The sequence below is a fragment of the Heterodontus francisci genome, chromosome 19, assembly GCF_036365525.1.
Source record: "Heterodontus francisci isolate sHetFra1 chromosome 19, sHetFra1.hap1, whole genome shotgun sequence".
Taxonomy (NCBI): Eukaryota; Metazoa; Chordata; class Chondrichthyes; order Heterodontiformes; family Heterodontidae; genus Heterodontus; species Heterodontus francisci.
This window is the reverse complement of record NC_090389.1, coordinates 23,446,634-23,470,832: the sequence shown is the minus strand read 5'-3', so window position 1 is coordinate 23,470,832 and position 24,199 is coordinate 23,446,634. Positions and strand designations below refer to the sequence as shown.

The window sequence follows — 24,199 nt, the reverse complement described above, 5'->3', positions numbered from 1 at the left end:
TCTCTCAATTTTCCTCCCTTTTGCTTAGTTTTCCCTAGGTTTTCCTCATCTAGCACCATGAGGAAGTCACAACCCACTGAGGACAACACTCTGGCTATAATCACAGCTGCAGTGAACTCAGAAGCACATGTTCACCCTTGGGTTGGTGCCATGAACAAATGCCACTGGCCTCACCTCCACTGCCACAAGCAAAAAAAAAGGAGAAACATAAGTGACCAGCAGGTTGGCAGTCTCACTGGTCCATTCACAAAGGGGAGGCAGGTATCACTGTCTGGTTTCAACCTATTACTGGTACAGCTAGTACAAAATCCTGCACAACATCTCAATCCAGCACACTTTCTTCCACATCTGTCTTGCAGCAGTTCCAAAAATATATATTACAAGTCCTGTTATATTCGACAACAATTAACTACTTTGGTTGAAGCCACTTACAATTCCTCTACCTCCTTTAGAGATTCCTCGGCCCTAAATAATTTACAAATATATCAATACACTACAATAGACCCTCTCAGTAGCATGGACATATCATAACTTCCATTTAACCGGTGTCATCAGCACCTCCTTTACCAGGAGAAGCTCTGATTAAATGTAAAAGGATTATGTCGCATCGTTAATTCCTTTTCACCTCTGTACCTCGTTTTAGATCCAGCCCAAGCTGATGAGACTTTTTATCACTTTGCTCTGCTGTCATTCAGTATCCTACATGAAGAGGATTTGGGTGGTCCTCCAATCAGTTGCTAGTGAGCAAAGGCCCGTAGGACTAAAATGACCACAATTTGGTATAACGCGGAATAAATCTAGTCAGAGAAGTTAAAAGGATGGCCGATGCAAGAAATGGAAAAATTCATGAGTGAAGTTCAAGATTGGAATAAAGTAGAGAGACTTCACTCTGCATCTTGACACCGACAATTGGTGCTTGAAATAAGTAGTACAGACAATGCAAAGAAAAGGGCACGTTTCGAGCAAAATATTCATTAACGGCCTTTTAGTAGACCAGCTAAAGGTGCCGTGCACTATACTGGTAAATTCTTCACCACAAATTCAGATGAGTTGATGTCCCTATAATACGAAGCACTTGTTGTGGGTAGTTCTAGCACATCACTAAGACCACACGCAATGTGTGATACCAGTCGTGCCAGGATAGGAATCGATGGGTCTGCTACCTAATTTGGCTGATATTTAAACATTGTCCATCTCTCGTGACAGGGAGTTGCCTTTGTGACCTGGCTGGGAGTGTCTCCAGAACGGTCCAGACCAAAAACCAAATAGATCCAACTTAAGAAAGCAAATACACATTAATTGATCATGACGCATCATGAACAGCAGTCACAAAGTTAGTGGAACAGAGCAGCAAACTGTCCTAGCTCTAAGAAAAATGGGAAATGTGGTATATTAAAAACTGCAGATATTCCAATGTAACAGCAGACGTCAGCTTTGACTACAGTGGTACATTTTCACCGTTATTTATAGCAATGTTTAGCAACCTACAATACCTCTTCCTTATAGCCCCCAGCCTCTGCCACAGCCCCCAGTAAAATGCTTACCTACTTCCGATAGCACCTTAATGCAACTCTCAACTGAAGCTTTCTGGGTAGCAGACAGCCAAGGGCAGTGGTAGACTCGGAACACCCCTTGCAACAATTGCACAAAGATAGGCTGGCGAGTCTGGATAATTCATAGAGAAAAAAAAATCATATTTAATTAACAGTTTGCTTTGTACCAACTATTTATAAAACAAAAACAACATACTAAGGCTAGCACATTGGTACAACGGTTTGGTGGAAGACAGGAACAGTTGCCCTATTAAAGCATTTCCAAACACTATGTAGAGGCCCTCCACCCCATACTTCAGAATTAAAACTGGTCTTAACTTTTTATTAAAGTGAACAAAGCTCCACTTTAGTAGCAGAGTTATTAAAAATTAGAAACATTTCAAGCTCAAAAACTGAACAAAACATTTGTTTGGATTTATGCATATAAATGATGGGTGTCAGCTCCAACACCAGCGGGAATTGTGGCTTATCAATATTATAGAATCTGAATTCAATGCAAATTTCAAACAGGAAGCTTCAAAAGGTTCTTATTTTAAATTTAGCTCCTTTGTGTATGTTCCAAATAAAAATATTGTAGAGGGAACAAATTGCAAGACTATGTAAAAGAGCAGGGCTAATTGGATAGCTTTTTCAAAGAGCCAGCCTAGGTACGAGGGGCTGAATGGTCTCATTCTGTTCTGATTCCATGAAGTGTTGCACCATCACCTGCTTGTCATCACTATCCTAGCCATCACGGAGGACACTGGTTAAACTAGAAATTACTTGCTTTAAAAGGATATGTCAACAGCAACTTCTGGTACTTCTAATCAATAAGGCAGCCAATTCGTAATTATTTCAATGCAAAATTGAATTATGCATTTGCTACAAATCTTGGATCATTTGTTGTAAGCAAACCATGCCCCCATGACCAGTTCTAATAACTGAACCATCTTAAGGTTAATGAGGATAGTCAGTCAATCTATTGCTCATGGACAGAACCCTCGGAACAGTCATGTGAAGTTAAACAATAGATGGACAGCCATAGTATAGTCAATACATGTCTAGATTTTCAGAATTTAACTTGTGATGTTGGACACAGAAGAAAGTAAAATGAAATGCAGTAGCTGAACAATAATGGTACTATTTGTAAATTGACACATCTAACCAGCCACTGGACAACTGGCATTCACACTAGGAAATAGCTTGATGACATTAAAAGCTAAATATTTAAGCCTTTAGGCATCATCACATTACATGGAATTTTGTGAAGAAAGGATTGAAGCATACAACAAAACAAAAGCAAAATACAGGCAATGCTGGAAATCTGAAATGAAAACAGAAAATGCCAGTAAACACTTAACAGGTCAGGAGCATCGGTCGAAAGAGAAGCACAATTCTGATGGAAGGCCATCCACCTGAAACGTTAACTCAGTTTCTCTCCACAGATGCTGCCCGACTTGCTCAGTGTTTACAGAATTTTCTGTTTTTATTACTATTGGCACACAAACAATAAGCCAAGGAGGCGACATATTAAAGTCAAATGAATAATTTCTTCATGATTCACTTTGTTTAATAGATTCCCAAGAAATGCAATTAAAGTTGACTTAAGGTTACATATTGAAAATGGAATTGGATCAATTCCATGGGATTATATGAAAAAGAAAAATGACCGATTAGATCCTGAAACAAGACGTGAATGATTTAAACTTATTTTCCTCATTTCTACGTTACATTTTATAAATGTATGAAGACTGAACAACTAAACCTAACAACTCAACTTTCTGACATTAATACTAAACATAGTCAGGCTCTGCCACATGCACTGTCATGGTATTAAAGGTTTCTTGTAAATTATTGTGACGAGATTTTATATTGCAGTTAAAATTAACACTGTTCGCCAACTGGTGTCAGCTGGGTTCAGTTGGCAGATCTTTTGCTCGAGTCAGGTGGCCATGGATTCAGGCCCCACCTCCATGATTTGAGCACATCATCTACGCTGACACTTCAGTACAGTACTGGGTGAAAGCTGCATGGTCAGTGGTGTCATCTTTCAGATGAGACACTAAACTAGGGCTCTGTCTACTTGTTCAGATGAACAGAAAAGACGCTGTGTGGCTATAATAATTAGAGCAGAGTTCACCCAGTGTCCTGGCCAACATACTAACCACCAACTAGATTTTCTGGTAAATTATCTTGCTGCTGTTTGTAGGATCCTACCGTGTTCAAACTGGCTGCTGCATTTGCCGATAAAACAGTGAAAACCTTTCAGAAGTAATTCATTGGTTACAAAGCGCCTTGTGGTGTACTGAGAATGGCACTATTTAAATACAAGTTTCCTTCTCCACATAATGTCACTTTGATCTTTCCTTTTGGTCACAGTATAACTGTTGGACCAAAACCTTTGATTGCCCACACAAATAATGAAGCAATACTACCGACTTTACTCCAGCACTGCAGGAAGTGTGTTTGTTTGGAATAAACAGAAAAAAGTTGGAAATACACAGCAAGCCCATCAACATCTGTATAGACAAGAGATAGATCAGTGTTTTGGATGTGGATAATTCAAAATCACAAAGGTGCATCGAGCTCTTCTCTCTGCAGATGCTGAGACTACAGTGTATATGCAGCATTTTCTGTTTTCCACTGGTTGAGTTGCTTTTGATCAATAACTGTTAATGTCATATAAATAGGCGCCTGACCCTCCATGACTCCACATAAAAAATGTATCTCCTTTTCATTAATCTGAATAGAGCCACACAAACATGGTCATATGCGGTTTTTATTAACACCATGACCAAGAAAAAAAAATGTTGCATTCTTGCTTCATTTAGTCCCGCTTCTCCTAAGTGCCTCAGTGTCAACCGTTATTGGTAAAGACAATTCAATTATGTTTGTTATCTGCACTGAAATGCATTAGAACCGGTGTGCCAAGAACACCATTTAACCCCATTCCAAACATTAGGTGCATAGTGCATGATCCTGCAAAACCAATACAGAAAGGATAACTTTCGAAGGATTAGATTGAAGGTCAAGTCTGTCAACCAATCCTCCGGTTCAAAACTACACATTTCTATTACTCTCAGAATGGCAAAAGAACTACGAAGGAGATGAGGTAAATTTTCTGACACCACTGACCACCTCTAGGCGCTTACCCATTGTCTCTCGAGACAAGGAGGCCAAAGAAGAAGAAGGAAGAAGAAGAATGTACTGCTCAAAAGGGTGGTGGAAGCAGATTCAATAGCAACTTTCAAAAGGGAAATGAATAAATGAAAATTTGCAGGGTTATGGGGAAAAGAGCAGGGGAGGGGGGATTAATTGTGCAGTTCATTCAAAGAGCTGGTCCTGGCACGATGGGCTGAATGGCCTCTTCTGTGCTGTCTGATCCTAATTACAGAGCAACAAGCACAGAAACAGACCATCCTGCCCAACGATGCCAATGTTGATACTCTACACCAGCCTCCAGCCACTCTAATCACGCTTCTTTCCCTGTCCTCATTTTACCAAACTTTAATTATTCAAGTCCTGTTATTCATTGCCGTATCTCATTTACCAAACACCAAGACCAGTTGTCCAGCAATACCCTGGCACTGCCCGTTTCAAAACAATGTTTCATCCAGGTACATGAAGAGATATTGGATATTTCATCACTGCATACAAACTCAAAACCAGTTTTCATTTCATGAAGGTAGGGAGACTTCTGATACAATGGTAATTGCTAAATATGTAGCAATCTGAAGGTGTATGTAAAAATCTCATAACCAAACTTCAAAGAGGAACAGGGGAGTTCTTTCCTGTGTCCCGGTAAATATTTATCACTCAACCAACATCACTGAAACATATTATCTGGTTATCATCAGACTGATGTCTGTGGGAGCTTGCTGTGCACAAATGTGATACCACATTTCCACTTTACAAGAGTGACTTCACTTTAAAAGTACTTCATTGGTTGTAAAGCACTTTGGAACATCCTGAGGTCATGAAAAGGTGCAAGATAAATCTTTCTTTTGAAGTTTCCAGTAAAAATTATGATTTAGCCTGTGGCAAATTGCTGCCTGTGCCATGAGATACAAGTGCAACATCCACAACAGCACAGACTTAAAAGTGCACCCACTGTGTTGAAATGGTCTTGACCTTCATTTATACATAGAATGTATTAACAGGTAGTGTGCATGCATGTGCTGAGCTATAACCATGTTTATTTTCATGGTCATATAACCTTATGTACATCTTCAACAGCCATACTTCATAAATCAAGTCCAGTGAGCAAAGTCAAAACCCCAAACCACACCTCAGTGTGAAGCTGCCGATCGCCAACTATATACTTACCACTGCTCCAATTTTCCCCAGGCCATTCTTCAGACTGTGCCCTGTTTTTTTAAAAAAATGTTCCTTTCTATCTGCAGTTACCCAGGATGAGAATTGAAACCAGGAGAGTGGGGAGTGAGGAGAAAAACTATGTAAGATATGTTTGCACCCTAATAGGAGCTTAAAACAGAACAGAAATGGATCTTTGCCGACATTAAACTGTCATTCACAAGCTTTTTTTCCCTCCCCTTTCTTAGCCAAACATGTAATGTCTTCGAAATAATGTGAATGTAAGCTTATAGGAGGAACTTCATAAAAATACCTCATTATAACTCTGAAATAGAAAAGGTAAGTGCAATATGCTGTTGTGACCATGTTAACATTAAGTGTGGATTATTAAGAAAGATAAAACATGACTGTTGCAATGTCCAACAATAACCCTCTGGTAAAGTTGCTCCTCCTTTATTTAACAAAGAGATATAAAATGCGCAGAAATCAAAGTGAACTTCAAAACCGAGACGAATACTGAGTATTGCCAAGAACCAGAGGGATGATTGGGACAGCGTGAGGGTAGGAGTTGTGTGGGGATGGCAGAGGGAGGGTCAGATGCTAAATTCCTACTGGAAAAAATAAGGACAGCTGAGAAGAAACCATGAGCAGAAAATGAAGGCAGTGTGAGATCAAAGCAGAAGCTGTGAAATGCGCTACAGAGAATCAAGAACAGGGCAAAGCTGAAATACCACAGCTATTTGGCTCCCACTTCCCACTCTATAAATGTTACAAATTCAAGGAAAACAAATAAGTGGCTTGTTTCATTTACTACCGAGAATCACAGAATGGTTACAGCACAGATGGAGGCTATTCGCCCCATCACATCCACACTGGCTGTCTGCAAGAACAACTCAGCTAGTCCCACTCCCAAGTCCTTTCCCAGTAATAGTGCATTCGAAATGTGGAAGCCCTGCTGGGACAGCTAAAGGGGGCCTTTATAATTAGCAGTGCACCATGGCCTATCCATTCACAGGGATTCAATGCAGCCTAGCTGCCTTATAAAATTTGTCCTCTGTTTGTAACCACCACTAAGGTAGCCCCCATTAAAACCAATTAAAAGACGGGCCGGGTATTGTCAGCTAGTTACAGCCATCTTTTGCTCTAAATGCAACTGTGCATATAAAGATTATTGGAGGAGCTAACCAAGATAAAAACATAACAAATATCTGAACAAAGGTGAACTTTTAATTAACTATGTGCACTTGCACTATAATCCACCTACCGCAACGAACATTATAATAGAATTATCCCAAAACCTTGGAGAGAGTTAAGATTGGGAAAAGAAAGAGTAGTTGAGAAAGAGATGGGTTTTAAACTCTGCTTACGCATTGAAGGGTGGAACCACAGGAACAGGAGTCGGCCATTCAGCCCCTCATTTGAATCTCAATTCTATTTACCTGCCTTTGATTCATGTCCTTTGAAAATGTAATTGACCCAGTGTGAAGCAAGTAAGTAGACACACTATATTTCTTGTTTATGATTCCTCAATTCCAGTTTTTCCTAAATGGCTTCCAACATTAAATGGGAAAAAATGGATTTGAAAGGAATAAGAACATTTAAATTAAAAGCATCGTAGCTGGCGAAGATCTAAAACAGCTAGAACATTATAACGCAGGGCCCAAATTTAACAAAAAACATCTTTGAACCATAATTCAAAATAAGTGACGTCAACAAAAAATTTCCTTTATCTTTGTTAGTAGATCAGGGATTATTTTTTGAAAAAATTTGGTGTGAAATTAAAAATGCAGTCTTTATTCATGAATAATTTCGAATGAAACTTTGGGTTGCATTAACTAATCATACAACTCTAGCACCATAATATAAAAACTCAATAGTTCATCTGTTTGGCGGTTTAAATTATAACTTGTAAACAGCAAAGTCAGAACTCAAAGCCCACCTGAGCCAGAGTTCCAGCTAACTGATTCAAATAAAAAAGGACCAAATAAAACAGCTGGAGCTCTTTGCAATATTCAAGGTTAGCTGTTTAAGTCTCCTGTTTCATGGGAGAGAGCTGTACTTCAATTTACCTCATTTCAGTGTTAAATGACTCACTCCATTCAATGGGCTTCCAACAGTCTGTGGTAAATTTAAGCTCAGGCCAACATTATAACCGATGCAGACGTTACAAATCACAGCTCAACATCTTTGCGCCGCACCTCAACAAGAAGTTCATCCTTTCCGTCGTTCCCGCAACTACACATTCATTTGTTGTAGCTACCAGAAAGGGCAAAGCAACAACACTGACCACAGTCAACAGGGCTGCTCTCCACCCTGCCTCAACAGTGTAATAAACAATTTAGCATTCCATTGTGTAATCTGGGATACAGAAGGCAACTGTTAACCTTCAGGGTCACACAACTCCAAAACAGAAAGTTATCAAAAAGTCAGAGTTTCGGTCTAGTTGCAGGAAGATTAGAGAATTTTCTTGTTTTAACCACAGAAATGAGGGCATTTAGTTTTACTGCAGTATTTACCCAGGAATTATGTCTATGGTAGAACATCTCATTTACTCAATTGTTGCCCCACACCAGGGGATGGGAGGGGAATGGGAACTAAAAGTACCCTGCTCTGGAATAGGCTATAACTAACAAATTGAAGTGATAGTATTCTGTACCTGTAAACTTGTGCTTTGATCAGAGAAGGGAGAGCTAAAGAATGTTGTGACGATGCTCATGACTGTTTCAGTGACGTATTTCTCCAGAACATTATCAGCATGTTTTCGGTCACTGGTATTGTTACACACCTGAAAGAGAAGAGTCCGGAGACAATACTGGTCAGTTGCATCTGGACACCAAATCCTAAATGACACAGTGACACGCTTAGTGTGTAGGCTTTTTAAGAATTGTTATGATTTGAAAATGTCATTAGGGTTTATCCTGGCAGGGAGTCAGTGGTTATAAACTGGTTACGAAAGGTAAATATAGAGGGGTAGAATTTATCCGCCCTTTTCCTGACCTCCCACCATAATGTCTGCAGAAATCCTGCAGAAACACTGAATACAGTGGTTATGCCATTTCTCCAGGGCTCCTGCCAATCTTTCACTGTAGCTACAGCAGGAGATCAGGAGATGTGGAAACTCCAGGCATGATTTCTTAAAAAAACAAAGGTGAAAGAGCACAGCTACATCGCCTAAAAAAAGGAATAAACTGCATGCCTAGATTTGATACCAAATACCACAGTCATTGTCATCACTTTGATATAGACAAGTTCAAACCCCATCACAGCATTTTGAGGACTTGAATTCAGTTAAAAGAAATTGGGAAATCAAAAGCTGGTGTTAGTAAAAGTGGCCACAAAGCTGTTGGTTTGCGATAAAGATCCATCCAGTTCGCTTTTGTCCTTTAGAGAAGGAAACCTGCCATCCTTCCTGGTCTGATATTTGTGTGACTCCAGCCTCATCACCATGGTTGACTGTTCTCAGAAGGAGTCAAGCATTGACAATGATGCCCATACTCTGAGAATAAACAATAAAACATTGACCCTTTATACAATTGCTGGGGCAGACAATGGCTTCAGGTTTACAAATATAGGCCCCTCCCAGCACAATCTAATGATAGATCACTGACCTGAAACATTAGTTCTGCTTCTCTCTCCACAGGTGCTGCCTGACCTGAGTATTTTCAGCACTTTATTATTTCATAAAATATTAATCTTATTTCCATCTCTTTGGTCCATTAACAGTAAGGTGAAGGAGTAAAGTAGTTAAGGATCTGGATTTAGATAGTAGAATGTAGAACACACTACCATCTGGAGTAGGAGAGGCAAACAGCATAAATGCATTTAAGGAGAGACTTGTTAAACACATGAGGGAGAAAGGAGTAGAAGGGTATCCTGATAGGGTTGGAAGAGGAGGAGTGGGAGGAGGCTCGTGTGCAGCACAAACACCAGCAGTTGGGCCGAATGGTCTGTTTCTGCGCTGTACATTGTACATAATACTAAGTCTGATAGCATGTTGGACAAGACTTCCAGATCATCAACTGGGACACATCACCTGACCGCTCTCGAGCTGCCAAAAATTTGGAGCACTTTGGCATGATTAACAGTCAATTCATGTTTTATAAAGTAACCAAAAAGAAACCGGGGCAGGGAAGGGAATTAGACAAGGGAACACTAGCTGGCATTTAAGCGCAGATATTCCAGTCAAAGCACAGACTGGGCATTAACTGTATAGTTTTCCCACCTGCTTGATCGAAAAAGAGACCAACTCCACTAATTCTTCAACTTTAGTGCAATATTTTCAGAGCTCCCAAAATGACACCTATTGGCAAGCTCCTTAATTCCCAGGTGGGTTACACAGTGCTACTGGAGGAAGGTTGTATTGTTTATCTCTCCCCCCCCCCACCCCCGACCCCACCGCACACCTCACCACCCCACTAGAGAGAGGAGAAATGGCGCAGTACCAAACAGGGTGAAATTTTTAAACATTTCTGTGCCGGTATTATTCAATCAAGTTTGAAAGAAGATGACAGTTTGCATTCCCCCTCCTAACCAGCTGCATTGACACCACATGCTATTGTTCACACAGAAGAGCAGTGCAGAAAGCATTCAGGAAGTGGAAAGGCATTTCAATATTCAGAGGAGCTGGCTGCCAGTAAACAACATGCTTAAAGAAGTCATCTGGCTGACCAAAGTAAGATGACCCACTAGTTCCACCACTTCCTTATATGAGCTAAGTATGACCAAATGGAGTACATGTGCTGCCTCTGCTTTACGCTACCTGCGACTTCTTACTGTGCATGAGTATCCTGCAGCAGGGCACACATTACATCACCAATTTAAGACCTATGGCTCTTCCTTCAGTCACATCTACAGGGGGATTAACTTCCTTCTGAATGTAGCTGCATGATTGCATGTGCTATGGACCCTTGGAAGACTAAAGATGTGCTTCTGGCAAACTCTCAACTCTCTTTGATGTGCAAGCCCACAAATCTGGATGTGATAGAACCAGTAACTGGGTTATCATGTGCCCCACCCCACTCCCAAGAGACACCCACTGATGCACAGCACAAGCTGCCTCACTGACTCCTGCCCAGGAAAAACAGGAGATTAAGCAAGGAGTACACAAATCATGCAGAGTCACTAGAGAGATGCATAATGATGCTAAATTCAATACTTGCCCTGCATATGTCAACAAGAAAGTTCTCAAAAAGCTTCCACATGTGGTTGCTTGTGTAAATCTCCTTCATCTCCACCTCGGTGTCCACGTAGCAGTGATTGAGGAAATTAATATAGGCAATCTTCACCTGGTTAAAAAAAAAGCAAAATGTCAGCAGAGTGTAATCACAGGAGCAAAACCAAGACATCTATTTTGCCACAGAATTAATGCGTATTGAGCTTAAATATCATCAAGACAATGGGGCAAGATGGCAAATAGATGAATGGTATGTCCCCACACCAAGAGAAAAAGAAATCCTGCAACTGGTGTCAGTAGAGGTCTGGGAGCAGGTTGTGCACCCATTGCCTTTGTTGGAGAACTGGTGTGTGGCATTTGGAGGAGGCCTTTAAAAGTGAAGGACTTAATATATTCCAAAGTAAAACAAACACCTTTACAGAAAGTTAAAATACTTTTCACTGAAATAAGTGAATGAGAAATTCCATTGCTTCCTTCCAATCATAGCCATCTCTTACAATGTTGTGATTACGAAGCTCATATTTTCCTCAGGGAATAGACTAATGTTTTACTTAATTGTAACTGAGGATAAGCAGCTGTTGACTAAACTTGCACTTTTCTCACCTGCACTAAAATTAGAACAAAAATCACACCTGCAGCAGGAATTAGATTGTGCTTTCCTGCTGACAGAAAGGAATAGAAATCCTTTTTAGAAAGTTACCATTTCTCCACCCTGTTCAGTTATCTGTTTCCACATTTTCAATTAGATCTAGGATCTTCCAATCTCCAACATCCAGCCAGCCAGCCAATCAGAATTTAGATTGTGACTTTCCAAACTGGTGGAGTTTGTTTGTACATCTGGCACCGAATTGCAGATTTGTTCTGATGACGATTTTCATGTCTCCAGCTTAAAGGCACTTTCCTAGTGATTTTGCAATTGGAGAGTGGGGGGTGAAAGAGGAAGTTGGATTATTCATGGTCAATGCTCGTACCATGCAATTGCCATTAGCTTAAGTGGACCTCAAAAGTAACAAATCAAATCAAATAAACTGCACTAAACTAGACAGAAAGATAGATTACATAAAATCAGACTGGTTAGATTGACGAAATAGAAAGGGCAGATTGGCTCCGATAGTGTAAATTAGATAGATAATTGTACAATTTTGACAGAAGGAGGACATTGTCAATGTGATTAACCCAGAAAGCCCTCTCACTTCAGGAATGCAGTCTTCATGGGTGGATACTCTCACAATGTCATCCAGGGGCAAGAGAGAGTTGCATTTAATCTCTGTGTAGACGTTTTTGCCCTCAGTGCAGACTGCCAGCAGCTCCACCAAGTGGATGTGGTACATGAGAGGACTGTTCTCATCCATCCGATCGCGCTCAGAGCGCATCATCTGCACCAAGGTCTGGAACGAGGCTCGGTCATTGTAGAAAATCAGAACATCTTCCCCAGCATTCACGAGCTGCAAAAGTGCAATGGTTCAAAAAAGGTCATCAACAGTTTTGCAAACCACGCAGGTGACTCGGGTTATATTAGAAAACAATTGCTGCTGATTAATTAAGTGACACAGTGGGTTCACAAACTTTGACCTCTAGGATTCATCCAGCCTGATTATGGAACAGTTCCTCTCCACTGGCTGTAATGACCCTACAGAAAATGAGCTTATCGTCTCTACTCAATCCCTCGATACTTCTGCCCTCAGCTGGTATTGGGAGCAGTTGCTCTGAAGGTTGGAATTAAGAGAGCGCACTCTTAGCTTCACACTGCACCTGGTGAGTGTTGTACACAGTCAGGAAGTGCCCAATGCTGACACCCAGTGGAGAAACTATTCAATTTACCAATTCTGACTTTCCTCATCTCAATGTAAGTAAACCCCAAACGGTAAACCTGAAAATTTAGGAAGACCATCAATTTTTGATTTGCCGGGACAAACGTGGATAGCAGCTGAGAAAAGACAGACGGGAAACCCAAGCCACTGCCAGAAGCTGCTCTGAATCATGCTGTTTAAAGGGCGTACAAAGAATGTCCTCCTCCACGGGCTGAGGGCCCAGGCTTCTCAGGGTCACACAGAGGTTGCGTGTCAACCTGGGCCAAAAACCTCATGTCTTGCAGCTTCACAACAACCCGTGCTTTGTATATACACTTCTTTCACTATTTTATATACCTATCAAGTGGTATTCAGAGCACAGAAGCAGGCCATTCAGCCCACTGTGTTTGCTCTTTGAAAGAGCTACCCAATTAGTCCCACTCCCTTGCTCTTTCCCCACAGCCCTGCAAAGGTTTTCCCTTCCAGTATTTATCCAATTCCCTTTTGAAAGTTACTATTGAATCTGCTTTCAGGTAGCGCATTCCAGATCATAACTCGCTGCATAAAAATATTTCTCAATTCCCCTCTGGTTCTTTTGCCAATTATTTTAAAAATGTGTCCTCTCGTTACTGACCCTCAAGTCTTCTCATATCTCTTCTCCCTGCTCTGCACACAAGAAAAACAGCATCACTTGTTGCTCTGCTCCTTCATAGCAGAGATTGGCCAGCCAAGGTGACTTGTCTTTGGAAGACAATGTTACTGTGTGACGAGGTAGCAAAGGCTACAATTCAAAATGAGGAAGTCAGAGCCTGGCAGCTTACCACCTTAACTTGCTTAGACCTGGTGTGATGGGATATCAGTTCCATCCATGATACCAGACTGTAACCCACAGGTCTGGAGTCCTTATCAGAGCCTGCAACTTGCAGACTGTTCAGCCATGCTTTCAAATTAAGCTGATGATATTTGATCAGTACAACTCACCTCTGCCATCACCATGTCCTGGCACTTCTTGATAAACTTTCCTTCCGCCTTCACAATGGTCTGCAGGAACTTGAGATATTGGACATTGCGGCCGTGCGTTTCGATGCAGTGGACAAAGTGCTGCACCACGCGCTCATTTATCTCGCTGCATAGCTGGTAATTGTTCATGAAGATATGCTGCATGGTCACAGCCTCCAGAATCTGTAACAACAAACCTTTTTAATCAGGGCTCCATACCAGTGATTAAAAGGAGGAATTTGCCACCCAATCCCAATTCCTACAGCACCCCCACCCCTCAAACCTGGAAAGCTTTGAACCCAGGGAGCAGCAGCAATGTGTTGAGGAAGATCAGTAGGCAAAAGGTCAGTACCGTGAAATATAAGCCAGTTCCCATAAATGGATTTCCTGTTTTTAAAAAAAAAATTAATTTCCAGGATATGAGCATCGCTGGCAAGGCCAGCATTTATTGACCATCCCTAGTTGCCCTTGCAAAGTTGGTTCACCTCTTCACCTCTCTTTCCTCTTTGGAAACACTTCTTAAAACCTACTTTTTTGACCAAGTTTTTGGTCATTTGTTTCATTATCTCCTTATGTGGATGGGTGCCAAATTTCATTCAATAACGTTCCTATGCAGCATCTTGGGATGTTTTACTACAGTAAAAACACTATATAAATGCAAGTTGTTGGTGGGCTGCCTTCTTGAACGGCTGCAGTCCACGTAATAAAGGTGATCCCTCAGTGCTTTTAAGGTAATGAGTCCCAGGATTTTAACGCAGGCTCGATGAAGGAACTGCAGCGATAGATATCCAAGTTGAGATTGCGTGTGACAACTTGGAAGTGGTGGTTTCCCATCCAGCGACTACCATTGTGTTAATTGGCTATTAATTGTGTTTAATTGCATGCAGGTGGTAATCATTAACTGCTGATTCACTTGATCCCCCATAGGCACACCTTCTGTGACTGGTGGGCACCAGAGGGACTGCAGCGCATAAATGACATTTTAGCTTGATTTAGCCAAGTTTCCTTTATAGTTTTTGTTACCATTTATTACCTTCAGCAGGGGCATCTGGTCCTTCCCTTGAAGTTACCATTTGTTTTCAAAAGAGGTATAAATAGACACACCTTCCACAACCAGTGGGCACTGGAGGAACTGGAGTGCATCATCACCTCTTGGCATGACATTTTAATTTGATTATCTAAGTTACCTTTAACGTTTTTGGGTTTTTTGTTACAGTATATAAATGGTGCTCCCTTCAGAAGGGGCACTTAGTTCCTCTTTATTAATGAACTCTCAGTTAGTCCAAAAGTGGTATAGATAGACAGGTTCAAAAGAGGTATAAATAGACACTGACTAAAACTGTGATTATTGGGTTGGGAGCTGTATGCTTGTAATGTGTAACTCTGTAAATAAAGATAAAAGTGTGTAAATATTGGTTCCAGTTCTATCCTTCACCAACTGGCTCGCTGGAATAGAGCACATTGTCCTTCTAGGATCTAGGTAGTGGAACTTGTGGGAGGTACTGCATTTGGATTTCAACAAATCTACCTCGTATAGAATATTCATCAGCAAAACAAATAGTCCCCCTTGACAAAATAAAATCACCCCCTGAAATAAGCTCTTCCTAAACCCAAAAGCTCCTTTCACCTCTGTGAAAGGCTTCATTTTGAATTGATTCCCTTTGCCTTAAGAGTTAGTCCCTCTCCAAACCACACACCATCCTGACTTGTAACTATAATGCTGTTCCCTTCACTGTCACTGAGTCAAAATCTTGGAACTCCCTTCCTAACAGCGCTGCAGGTGTACCTACCCCACATGCACTGCATTGGTTCAAGGTGGCAGCTCACCACCACCACCTTCTCAAGGCCAATTAGGAATGGTTAATAAATGCTGGCCTAGCCAGCGATGTCCACATCCCATGAACGAATAATTTTTAAAAAGTACGCCTTTATCTCAGCTTAACATTGGTGAAAACACTCCACAGTCATTCAACCGCGCAACACAGTCTAGATTAAAAGCTGCCACAAGTAGTAAAGTGTAAAACTCAAGTGGTTTTGAAGGAGGCCTAGGGTTAGATACTTATTTTTTTCCCACTGCAGAAAAAGCACAGCCACTCAAGGAAGAAGAGTTTGACAGCAGGGTTCAGATAGCTAGGCAAAAACTTGCTCAACAGGCTGAACTAGCCCACTAGCAGGAAATCAGCGAAAAGAATGAACTTGTATTTACATAGTCTTTCACTACCTCAGGATGTGCCAAAGCACTTTACAGCCAATTAAGTATCTTCACTATTCCAATGTAGGAAAATGGCAGACAATTTGCGCACACCAAGGCCCCATTAAGATCTATGAGATAAATGACAAGAAAATCTGATTTTTTTTTTAAATGTTGCCTGAGGGCTAAATATTAGACAACTTCCCCTGGTCTTCTTCGCAATAGTGCCGTGAGATTTTTTTTTTCCCGACTAACCGGGAGGAAAGATGGGGCCTCTGACAGTGCAACACATGTTGATCACTGTGTGAAGAAAAACTTCCTGATATCCAGCCTAAAAGCTTCTCAGCTTCTCTAGTTTGAACATGTTCCCTTCTTCCACTGCCAAAGGTTAATTTAAAGCGATATTCCAGCTTTAACGTTACCTGCAGTTTTATTCATATTTTCTATTGCAGTCTCAATGTTCCAATAGAGACTAAGCTGGAAAATCTAACATGCAGAGAGTTTCACCGAAAGAGTTTCACTTGGGGTAGTAAGTATTTCAGCTTTTTACTGTACTATCTAAAAAGGGATATGGTAAATTTCTAAGTATGAGAAAGGGAAGAACGTTGCATATTTATTAGAATTATTGATTTCCCCTTGAAATTCTAAGAATATTTTTAAACATATGCACAAGTGAAACTACATTTCCTGGGAGATTACAAAACCCATTTTACAAGTGCAAGCAGTCGCCTGTATATTTGATTCAACTTCCCTAACATCTCCCTCTGTCCTCCCAACACATTTCAAGCAAAGTGAAAAGTAATGTAAGGCCAAGGTTTCACTATTCCAATGGTGCCCTGCCCTTTTGTGACACAGGAGACAGGATGCCCAGTCAATCAGTATATTCCAGACTGAGATCAATAGATCTTTGCACAATAAGGGAATCACAGGATATGGGGATAGGGCAGGAAAGTGTAATTTATGTTTAAGTTCAGCCATGACCTTTATGAATGGCAGAGCAGCCTCGAGGTGCTGTGCGACCTACTCCAGCTTCCATTTCTCACTTTCTTATGTCTCTCTGAGGACAGATCAGAAAGGGCTACGGAATTCTACCATTACTGTGATTAATGATTCCATTGTCCCACTCAAACCCAAAAAGGCCAATGACTGATTGATACTGGTTTTGCAAAGCAAGGATTAGGTACCTGGTTTAGGTACTTTTGACAGTTTGTTAGCAGAACTGCATAGTTAATACACAATTCAACAATTCACACAACAGGATTAGTAAATCACAGGTATATTCACACCAATCATTTCAACAAAAGGGTAATGTTCAAATAAACAATCAAACTGGTATGGCAATAACTAGCTGCTTTTATTTCCACACCCTCTGGAATATTCCATCAAAGACTAACAAAAGCAGCACAAGAGTTACCTTGGAAGGTGATAACTACAACTTACTTCCATCGGGGGCCACCTAGAGTTCAGTTAGTAATGTGCAACAACCATACCTATCAAAAAACATCAGGAATAGAGAACCCGGTACAGGAAGGGTCTGAGTATACATATAAAAATAAGGAAAGGGCAGGCTTGCAGAAGAAGGAATTGATCAGCACAGATTGAGTAGAATACACCACACTATGCTATGCCAAGTTTCCATTTTTTGTTAAAACTTGAGAATCTAGATTTTTAAAAAACTGAAATGGATTTCATGGACATTGAACCATCTGGAGATTGCTGAACTTTGTGGGGGGGTGGGTTTTTAAGAAAGGAAGAACAAAAGGTTGACCAGTAAACAAATTTTTACTGGAAGACAAATAATTTCAAGTAAAAAAAAAGGGCTTATTGACAAGACAGGATTTATGATTACCATAGGACTTGCCTGGAAAAAGTTGGTTTCATTTTGAACTGTTAAAAGCCAGCTGGTTTTTGGACTAAAAGAGGCAGTTGGAATTTGCTTATTGACCTGCCAGGAAATCAGAAGAAAATCCAGACAACTGTTACCTCTCTTGAAAGAATCCCTGCTCTTGAAAAGCAAAAGCCTGTATGAAGTTGTACTTTTGCCTCCTGCATTTTGAAGAAATCCTAAATGTTTGTAGAAACCTTGCATCTTTGAAAGAATTTTGCATCAAATGTGTGAGAGCTGAAACCTTTGTTGCTGCACACCTAATGGAAGACCTACGTGAAACCTTCTGTGGTTGAATTTCTTTGAATGCCTACCCAAAAAGACTGTTCATCAACCTCGCCTGGAAAGGGCCCTAGTAACAGCCACCTATTCAAGTTGGGACACTGCACTAAAACAAAGGACTTCCTTCCATATCTTCTCTACAGTCTGTTTTTTTTATTCCAAATATTTCTTTTAACAACTGTAAACAAAAATCCTTTTTTTCCCCCCTGGTTAACTGGTTGTGTATGTGAGTGTGTGTGTGTGAGGGCTAAGATAAAAATAAGGGGCTTTAATATTTCAATTCACGTATATAATTGCTTAATTATTGGTTAAGACATGGTTTATAACAAATGGATAATTTTGTTGTTTATTCTGGGGACAAAGTACCTAATTGACTGTTCTGGTAAATGGGAAAATGTATTATATGTTGTGACCTTTGGAGAAGTGGGACTGAATTAACAGTGCACACCTCCCACCTCGGGCGTAACACAAGACAAAAGACAGGTTTCATAAGGAAAATAATGAAAAGTACTTTGCTGAATAGTTTTATTCAAACAGCTGACCTATTGACCAACTTCTTTTTTGTTCATTTTTGGGATGTGAGTGTCAATGACAAGGCCAGCATTTATTGCCCATCCCTAATGGCCCTCGAGAAGGTGGTGGTGAACCACCTTCTGGAACCGCTGCAATCCATGTGGTATAGATACACCCACATTGCTGTTAGGAAAGGAGTTCCAGGATTTTGACACAGCAACAGTAAAGGAATGGCGATATAGTTCCAAGTCAGGATGGTCTGTGACTTGGAGGGGAACTTGCAGGTATTCCCATGCGTCTGCTATCCTTGTTCTTCTAGGTACAAGAGACTATGGTATTGGAAGGTGCTGTCGAGAGAGCCTTGTCGAGTTGCTATTGCAAGGCCTTGACGTTTGCTCAGTATCACCAGGAGCCACTTAAACGTCACATCATACATGGCCTGAAGCGAGTGCAACTTGCCAGTGTGGCGAGTGAGTGTTGACCAGAGTCTATTCACCTGTTGGGAGGCCTTGAAAATGAACTGATATGCATTTGTTATTTAAACTTGTAGATTTTGATGCAAAGGCCTGTCTGACTTTGCCTCCTGCTTCAGAAACTGGAACTAAACGTGAAGGAGGATATAATTCATTTTTAATGCTACAAACTAAGTAAATTCGGCAAAGTAGCTCCTGAGCTAATAAACATACGTAGCACATATCTAAACAAACGACTGGATAGTATTTCACCACTAGACTTGAAATAGTTCGTCATCCATGTTTAATGGACGTTTTAGAAGTCAAATCAAAAAGCATGTCATGCCTTAATGAATAAGGCAAGTGTTATTGAAAAATACATAGAGCAATATGTCTGAGACAGCTGATTGTGATCCTCTAACTAAAAGACATTAGATATGCAGCAACTAGAATCCTGTGATAAGTGAGTACACAGATGGTTAATTAAGTGGCGGAGGTCCATATAATGTGCGAAGTTCCCTTCATTATTTTGATAACATAATACAAGTGCTAACTGCAAAGTCTAGAGGAAGACAGTCTGGGACACCTCACAGATCATATTCAATTTTATCCACTGCCTTTTCAGGAACGTTCTCAGAATGTTACAATACATTTCTGCATATAAAGATTGCAGTAGGTTCTCTCTTGCTTTCATGTCACAGTTAAGCAGAATAAAAAGAACAACCTACGCTCAAATCTAATGGTTTTATCTGCCCAGGTAGAAATGGTCTACGAGGCTAAGAAAGCAGTTCAGAACAGCTTCCTTGCTGGAAGTTGCACACTGCACTAATGGTGATACTGGTCCACCAATGAATGAAAATGTTTTTTTTTTAAAAATGAGTTATTTATTTGTCTTTATTAGTTTATCCCCACACCCTCACTCAGATGAGTGTTCTGCTCTCAGGAACTACCTTGGGATCCTCACATAATCTAAAAAAAAGATGGTGCTTGAGCGAGAGGGGAGCGGAGTGCAAGAAAGAGAGTGGGGGGTGGGAAGAAGTGGAGTGTGGGAGAGGTAGGGGAGAGGTGGGGGAGAGGGAGTGCGGGGGAGAGGAAGAGAGGGGAGAGGGGGACGATGATGCGTTGAGAGTGGGAGGGGTTGCGATAATGGGAGGGGGAGGTCAAAAGTGAGAGTGTGAGGGTGGCGCATGAGTGAGAGGATCCAACTGGGGTGGGGGGGGCAAGAGGAGGGAGGGAGGGGAGAGAGGGAGGATTGCAAGGGGCAGGGGTCGAAGGGGGAGGGGGGGCGAGAGAAAGGGTGAGGTCAGGAGTGAGCAAAGTGGGGGGGGGGGGGGCTGCCGGAGGCGCGAGAGAGAGATAAGTGCTTGCAAGAGCGAGCCTTCTGCCAGAAATGAGTCTGAGATCCAAGATGGAATTTACATGGTGATATCTTGAGCTTGTACTGACACAAAACCTAAACATGAATCACGCACAGTCTGTGACAGATTCACTGCTGGGCAAAGGACATTTGTTCACCCTTCAGTTCAACTTTTTACCATCTCTGCAAAATGCACTGGCTCCTGTTTGTCCACCATTCTGCAGTACTGACACTCCTTCAGTCGTGAGCGCTGACAGACTATTGGACTGAGCTTACCACCATCCTTAATCTTATCCCCACTTGGCTTTCGCTATTGTGCCCTTACAACAGACAATCACTGATTATTGACTAGACAGAGCCAGTTTACCCCATCCTAACCCAGGGGCCACAAAACCCAGCTGTATTGGCTCAACCGTTGCTGCTTTTCGCAAAGGCCCAGGATTGAACCTTGACCTTTGGGCCTTGGGAGGCCTTCCTGGGAGTTTTCGCTTTAAGGCAGCACTGACAATGATGAAACAACATGGTGTGCAAAAAGCCATCAACCTGACTTGTCAGAACCACATGAAATAAAAAGGCCAATTACAATACAGTCCCTCCTTTAGCACACTGACATCAACAGCAGCAACCGGAAACCTGTGGGTTTCCAAGAAATGTTCTTACCCCTGGAGTAAGGAAAAGGTTGATGTGCTTATGAAGGAGAGCTTGGTTCTGTGGGTTGCCAGCACAGAAATTCTGCAGAAACTTGTGTGCCAGTTTCATGATCTCTTGCATTCGGATATCTTCAGCCTGAAGGGGACAACAGTAAAATGATTACTTTGCTTTCTATCAGTAACTAACAACATAGCTTCACTTTGCTGAGAACCCTCAACGCCAAACGACTAGATTGTTACTCTGTGTGACTGTAAAACGGGCAATAGCGAATCGGCAGCCTGTTTTACATCCCTCTCGATTTTATATTCCATATAATAACACAGCACATGAGGATGGAATTTGGTCCATCATGCCTTTGCTGGATCTTCAATTGGACCCACTTTTATTTATTATTCATTCATTGGATGTGGGCATCGCTGGTAAGGCCAGCATTTATTGACCATTCCTACTGCCCTTGAGAAAGTGGTGTTGAGCCACCTTTTTGAACCATTGCAGCTTTTATGGCACCCACAGTGCTGTTAGGAAGGGAGTTCCAGGAGTTTGACCAAATGATAGAAAAGGAACGGCTTGAAAGCGAACTTGCAGGTGGCTGTGCTCCCATTGCCGACTGCCCTCGTTCTTCTAGGTGGTAGAGGTCATGGATTTGGAAGGTGCTGTCGAAGGAGCCTTGACTAGTTGCTTGTAGAGGGTACACACTGCTGTCATTGTGCGCCTCTAGTGGGGCAAGTAAATGTCTAAGGTGGTGGATGGGATGCCAATCAAGCGGGCTGCTTTGTCCCAGATGGTGTCAAGTTTCTTAAGTGTTGTTGGAGCTGCACTCATCCAGATAAGTGGAGAGCATTCCATCGCACTCCTGACGTGTAGCTTATAGATGGTGGACAGGCTTTGGGAGTCAGATGGTGAGTTATTTGCCGTAGAATACCCAGCCTCTGACCGGCCCTTGTAGCCACAGTATTTATATGGTTGGCCCAATTAAGTTTCTGGTCTGTGGTGACCTTGATGTTGATGGTGAGGGACTCAGCGATGCTAATGCCATTGAATGCTAATGCCACTGAATGTCAAGAGGAGATGGTTAGATTCTCTCTTGTTGGAGATGGTCATTGCATGGCACTTGTGTGGCACAAATATTGCTTGCCCCTTATTAGCCCAAGCCTGAATGTTTCTAGGTCTTGCAGAACATGGGCAAGGACTGCTTCATTATCTGAGGAGTCTCGAATGGAACGGGACACTCTGTAATTATCAGCAAACATCTCCACTTCTGACTTTATGATGGCGAGAAGGCTATTGGTGAAGCAACAGAAGATGGTTGGGCCTAGGAAACTACCCTGTGGACCTACTGCAGCAATGCCCTGAGGCTAAGATGATTGGCCTTCAACAAAGACAACCATCCTTCTTTGTGTTAGGTATGGCTCGTGTCAGCTGAGAGTTTCCCCACCCCGATTCCCTTAACTTGAACTTTACTAGGACTCCTTGATGTCACACTCAGTCAAACACTGTATAGATATCAAGGGCAGTCACTCTCGCCTCACTTCTGGAATTCAGTTCTTTTTAACATTTTTGGTTCAAGGCTGTAATGAGGTCAGGAGCCGAGTGTCCCTGGCAGAACCCAAACTGAGCAACAGTGAGCGGGTTATCGCTGTTTAAGTGCAACTTGATAGCAGCGTCGACAACACCTATACCACTTTGCTGATGATCGAGAATAGACTGAAGGGGCAGTAATTGGCCGGACTGGATTTGTCCTGTTTTTTGTGGACAGGACATACCTGGGAAATTTTTCACATTGTTGGATAGATGCTGTGTTATAGCTGTACTAGAACATCTTGGCTAGGGGCTTGGCTAGTTCTGGAGCACAAGTCTTCAGCACTACAACTGGGACATTGTCAGGGTGGGTAGCCTTTGTTGAATCCAAGGTGCTCAGCAGTTTTGTGATATAACATGAATTGGCTGAAGACTGGTTTCTGTGATGCTGGGTACCTCAAAGAGGAGGCCAAGATGTATCATCCACTTGGTACTTCTTCTTGCAAGTGCTTCAGCCTTGTCTCTTGCACTCATGTGCTGGGCTTCAGCATCATGGAGCCTCTTCCTCCAGTTAGTTGTTTAATCATCCACCATCATTCATGATGGTATGTGGCAGACTGCAGAGCTTTGACCTGATCCATTGGTTCTGGGATTACTTAGCTCTGTCTATAGCATCTTGCTTCTGCTGTTCAGCATACATGTAGTACTGTTTCGTAGCTTTAACAGGTTGGAAACCCTGATTCCATGCCTCGATGGTGATAGTAGAGCGAGGGCTATGCCAGACCACGAGGTTACAGATTGTAGTAGAAGACAATTCTGTTGCTGCTGCTGGCCCACAACATTTCACGGATGCCTAGTTTTATACTGCGAGATCTTTCTGAATCTCCCAATCAGCACAATGGAGCATGTCCTCAGTGTAAAGATGGGGTGTCATCTTCACAAGGAATGTGTGGTGGTCACTCTTACCAATAGACACATTGAGAAATGCATCTGTGACAGGCCCAGTCTGGCAGCTTTGTCCTTCGGGACTCAGCCAGCTTGGTCAGTAGTGGTGCTGCTGAGCTACTCGTGATGAACATTGAAGTCCCGCACCCAGAGTACATTCTGCACCCTTTCTACACTCAATGCTGCTTTCCAGTGCTGTTCACCATGGAAGAGCACTAATTCATCTGTTGATGGAGGGTGGTAGGTGCTAATCAGCAGGAAGTTTCCTTGCTTATGTATGACCTGATGCCAAGAAACCTCATGAGATAGAGACAATCCCTCCCAACTGCATTGCACTGTCTGGAGTCAGGGACGTTGGCTGAAAGGTAAGATTCTGCGATGATGACTATGGGAGGCTGTTGCTTGACTAGTCAGTGGGACAATTCTCTCAATCTTGATACAAGTCCCCAGATGTTAGTGAGTAGGACTTTGCAGGGTTGACTGGGCTGCGTGTGCCTTTGTTGTGCTTGGTGTTGAGGTTGATGCCAGATGGTCTGGCTGCTTTTACTCTTACTGCAGTTTTGCTGTTTGATACAACTGAGTGGCTTGCTGGGCCAT

The 24,199-nt window shown here is 41.9% G+C and overlaps 1 protein-coding gene across 5 annotated transcripts in view; it reads right to left on the bottom strand.

The window, feature by feature from the left end:
- The window catches only part of itpr1b (inositol 1,4,5-trisphosphate receptor, type 1b), a 556,093-nt gene that overhangs the window by 264,438 nt on the left and 267,456 nt on the right, over nt 1-24,199 (bottom strand). For all 5 annotated transcript variants that reach the window (XR_010976943.1, XM_068051457.1, XM_068051458.1 and 2 more), the window contains 6 exons: nt 21,149-21,274; nt 13,791-13,991; nt 12,213-12,464; nt 11,006-11,131; nt 8,503-8,631; nt 1,545-1,665 (listed from right to left, as the gene is read on the bottom strand). Coding sequence is in view for 4 of the 5 variants with exons in the window: in XM_068051457.1 (XP_067907558.1) it covers nt 1,545-1,665; nt 8,503-8,631; nt 11,006-11,131; nt 12,213-12,464; nt 13,791-13,991; nt 21,149-21,274 (955 nt within the window). In the remaining variant the exon portion in view is untranslated. The remainder of the gene's footprint in view (nt 1-1,544; nt 1,666-8,502; nt 8,632-11,005; nt 11,132-12,212; nt 12,465-13,790; nt 13,992-21,148; nt 21,275-24,199) is intronic.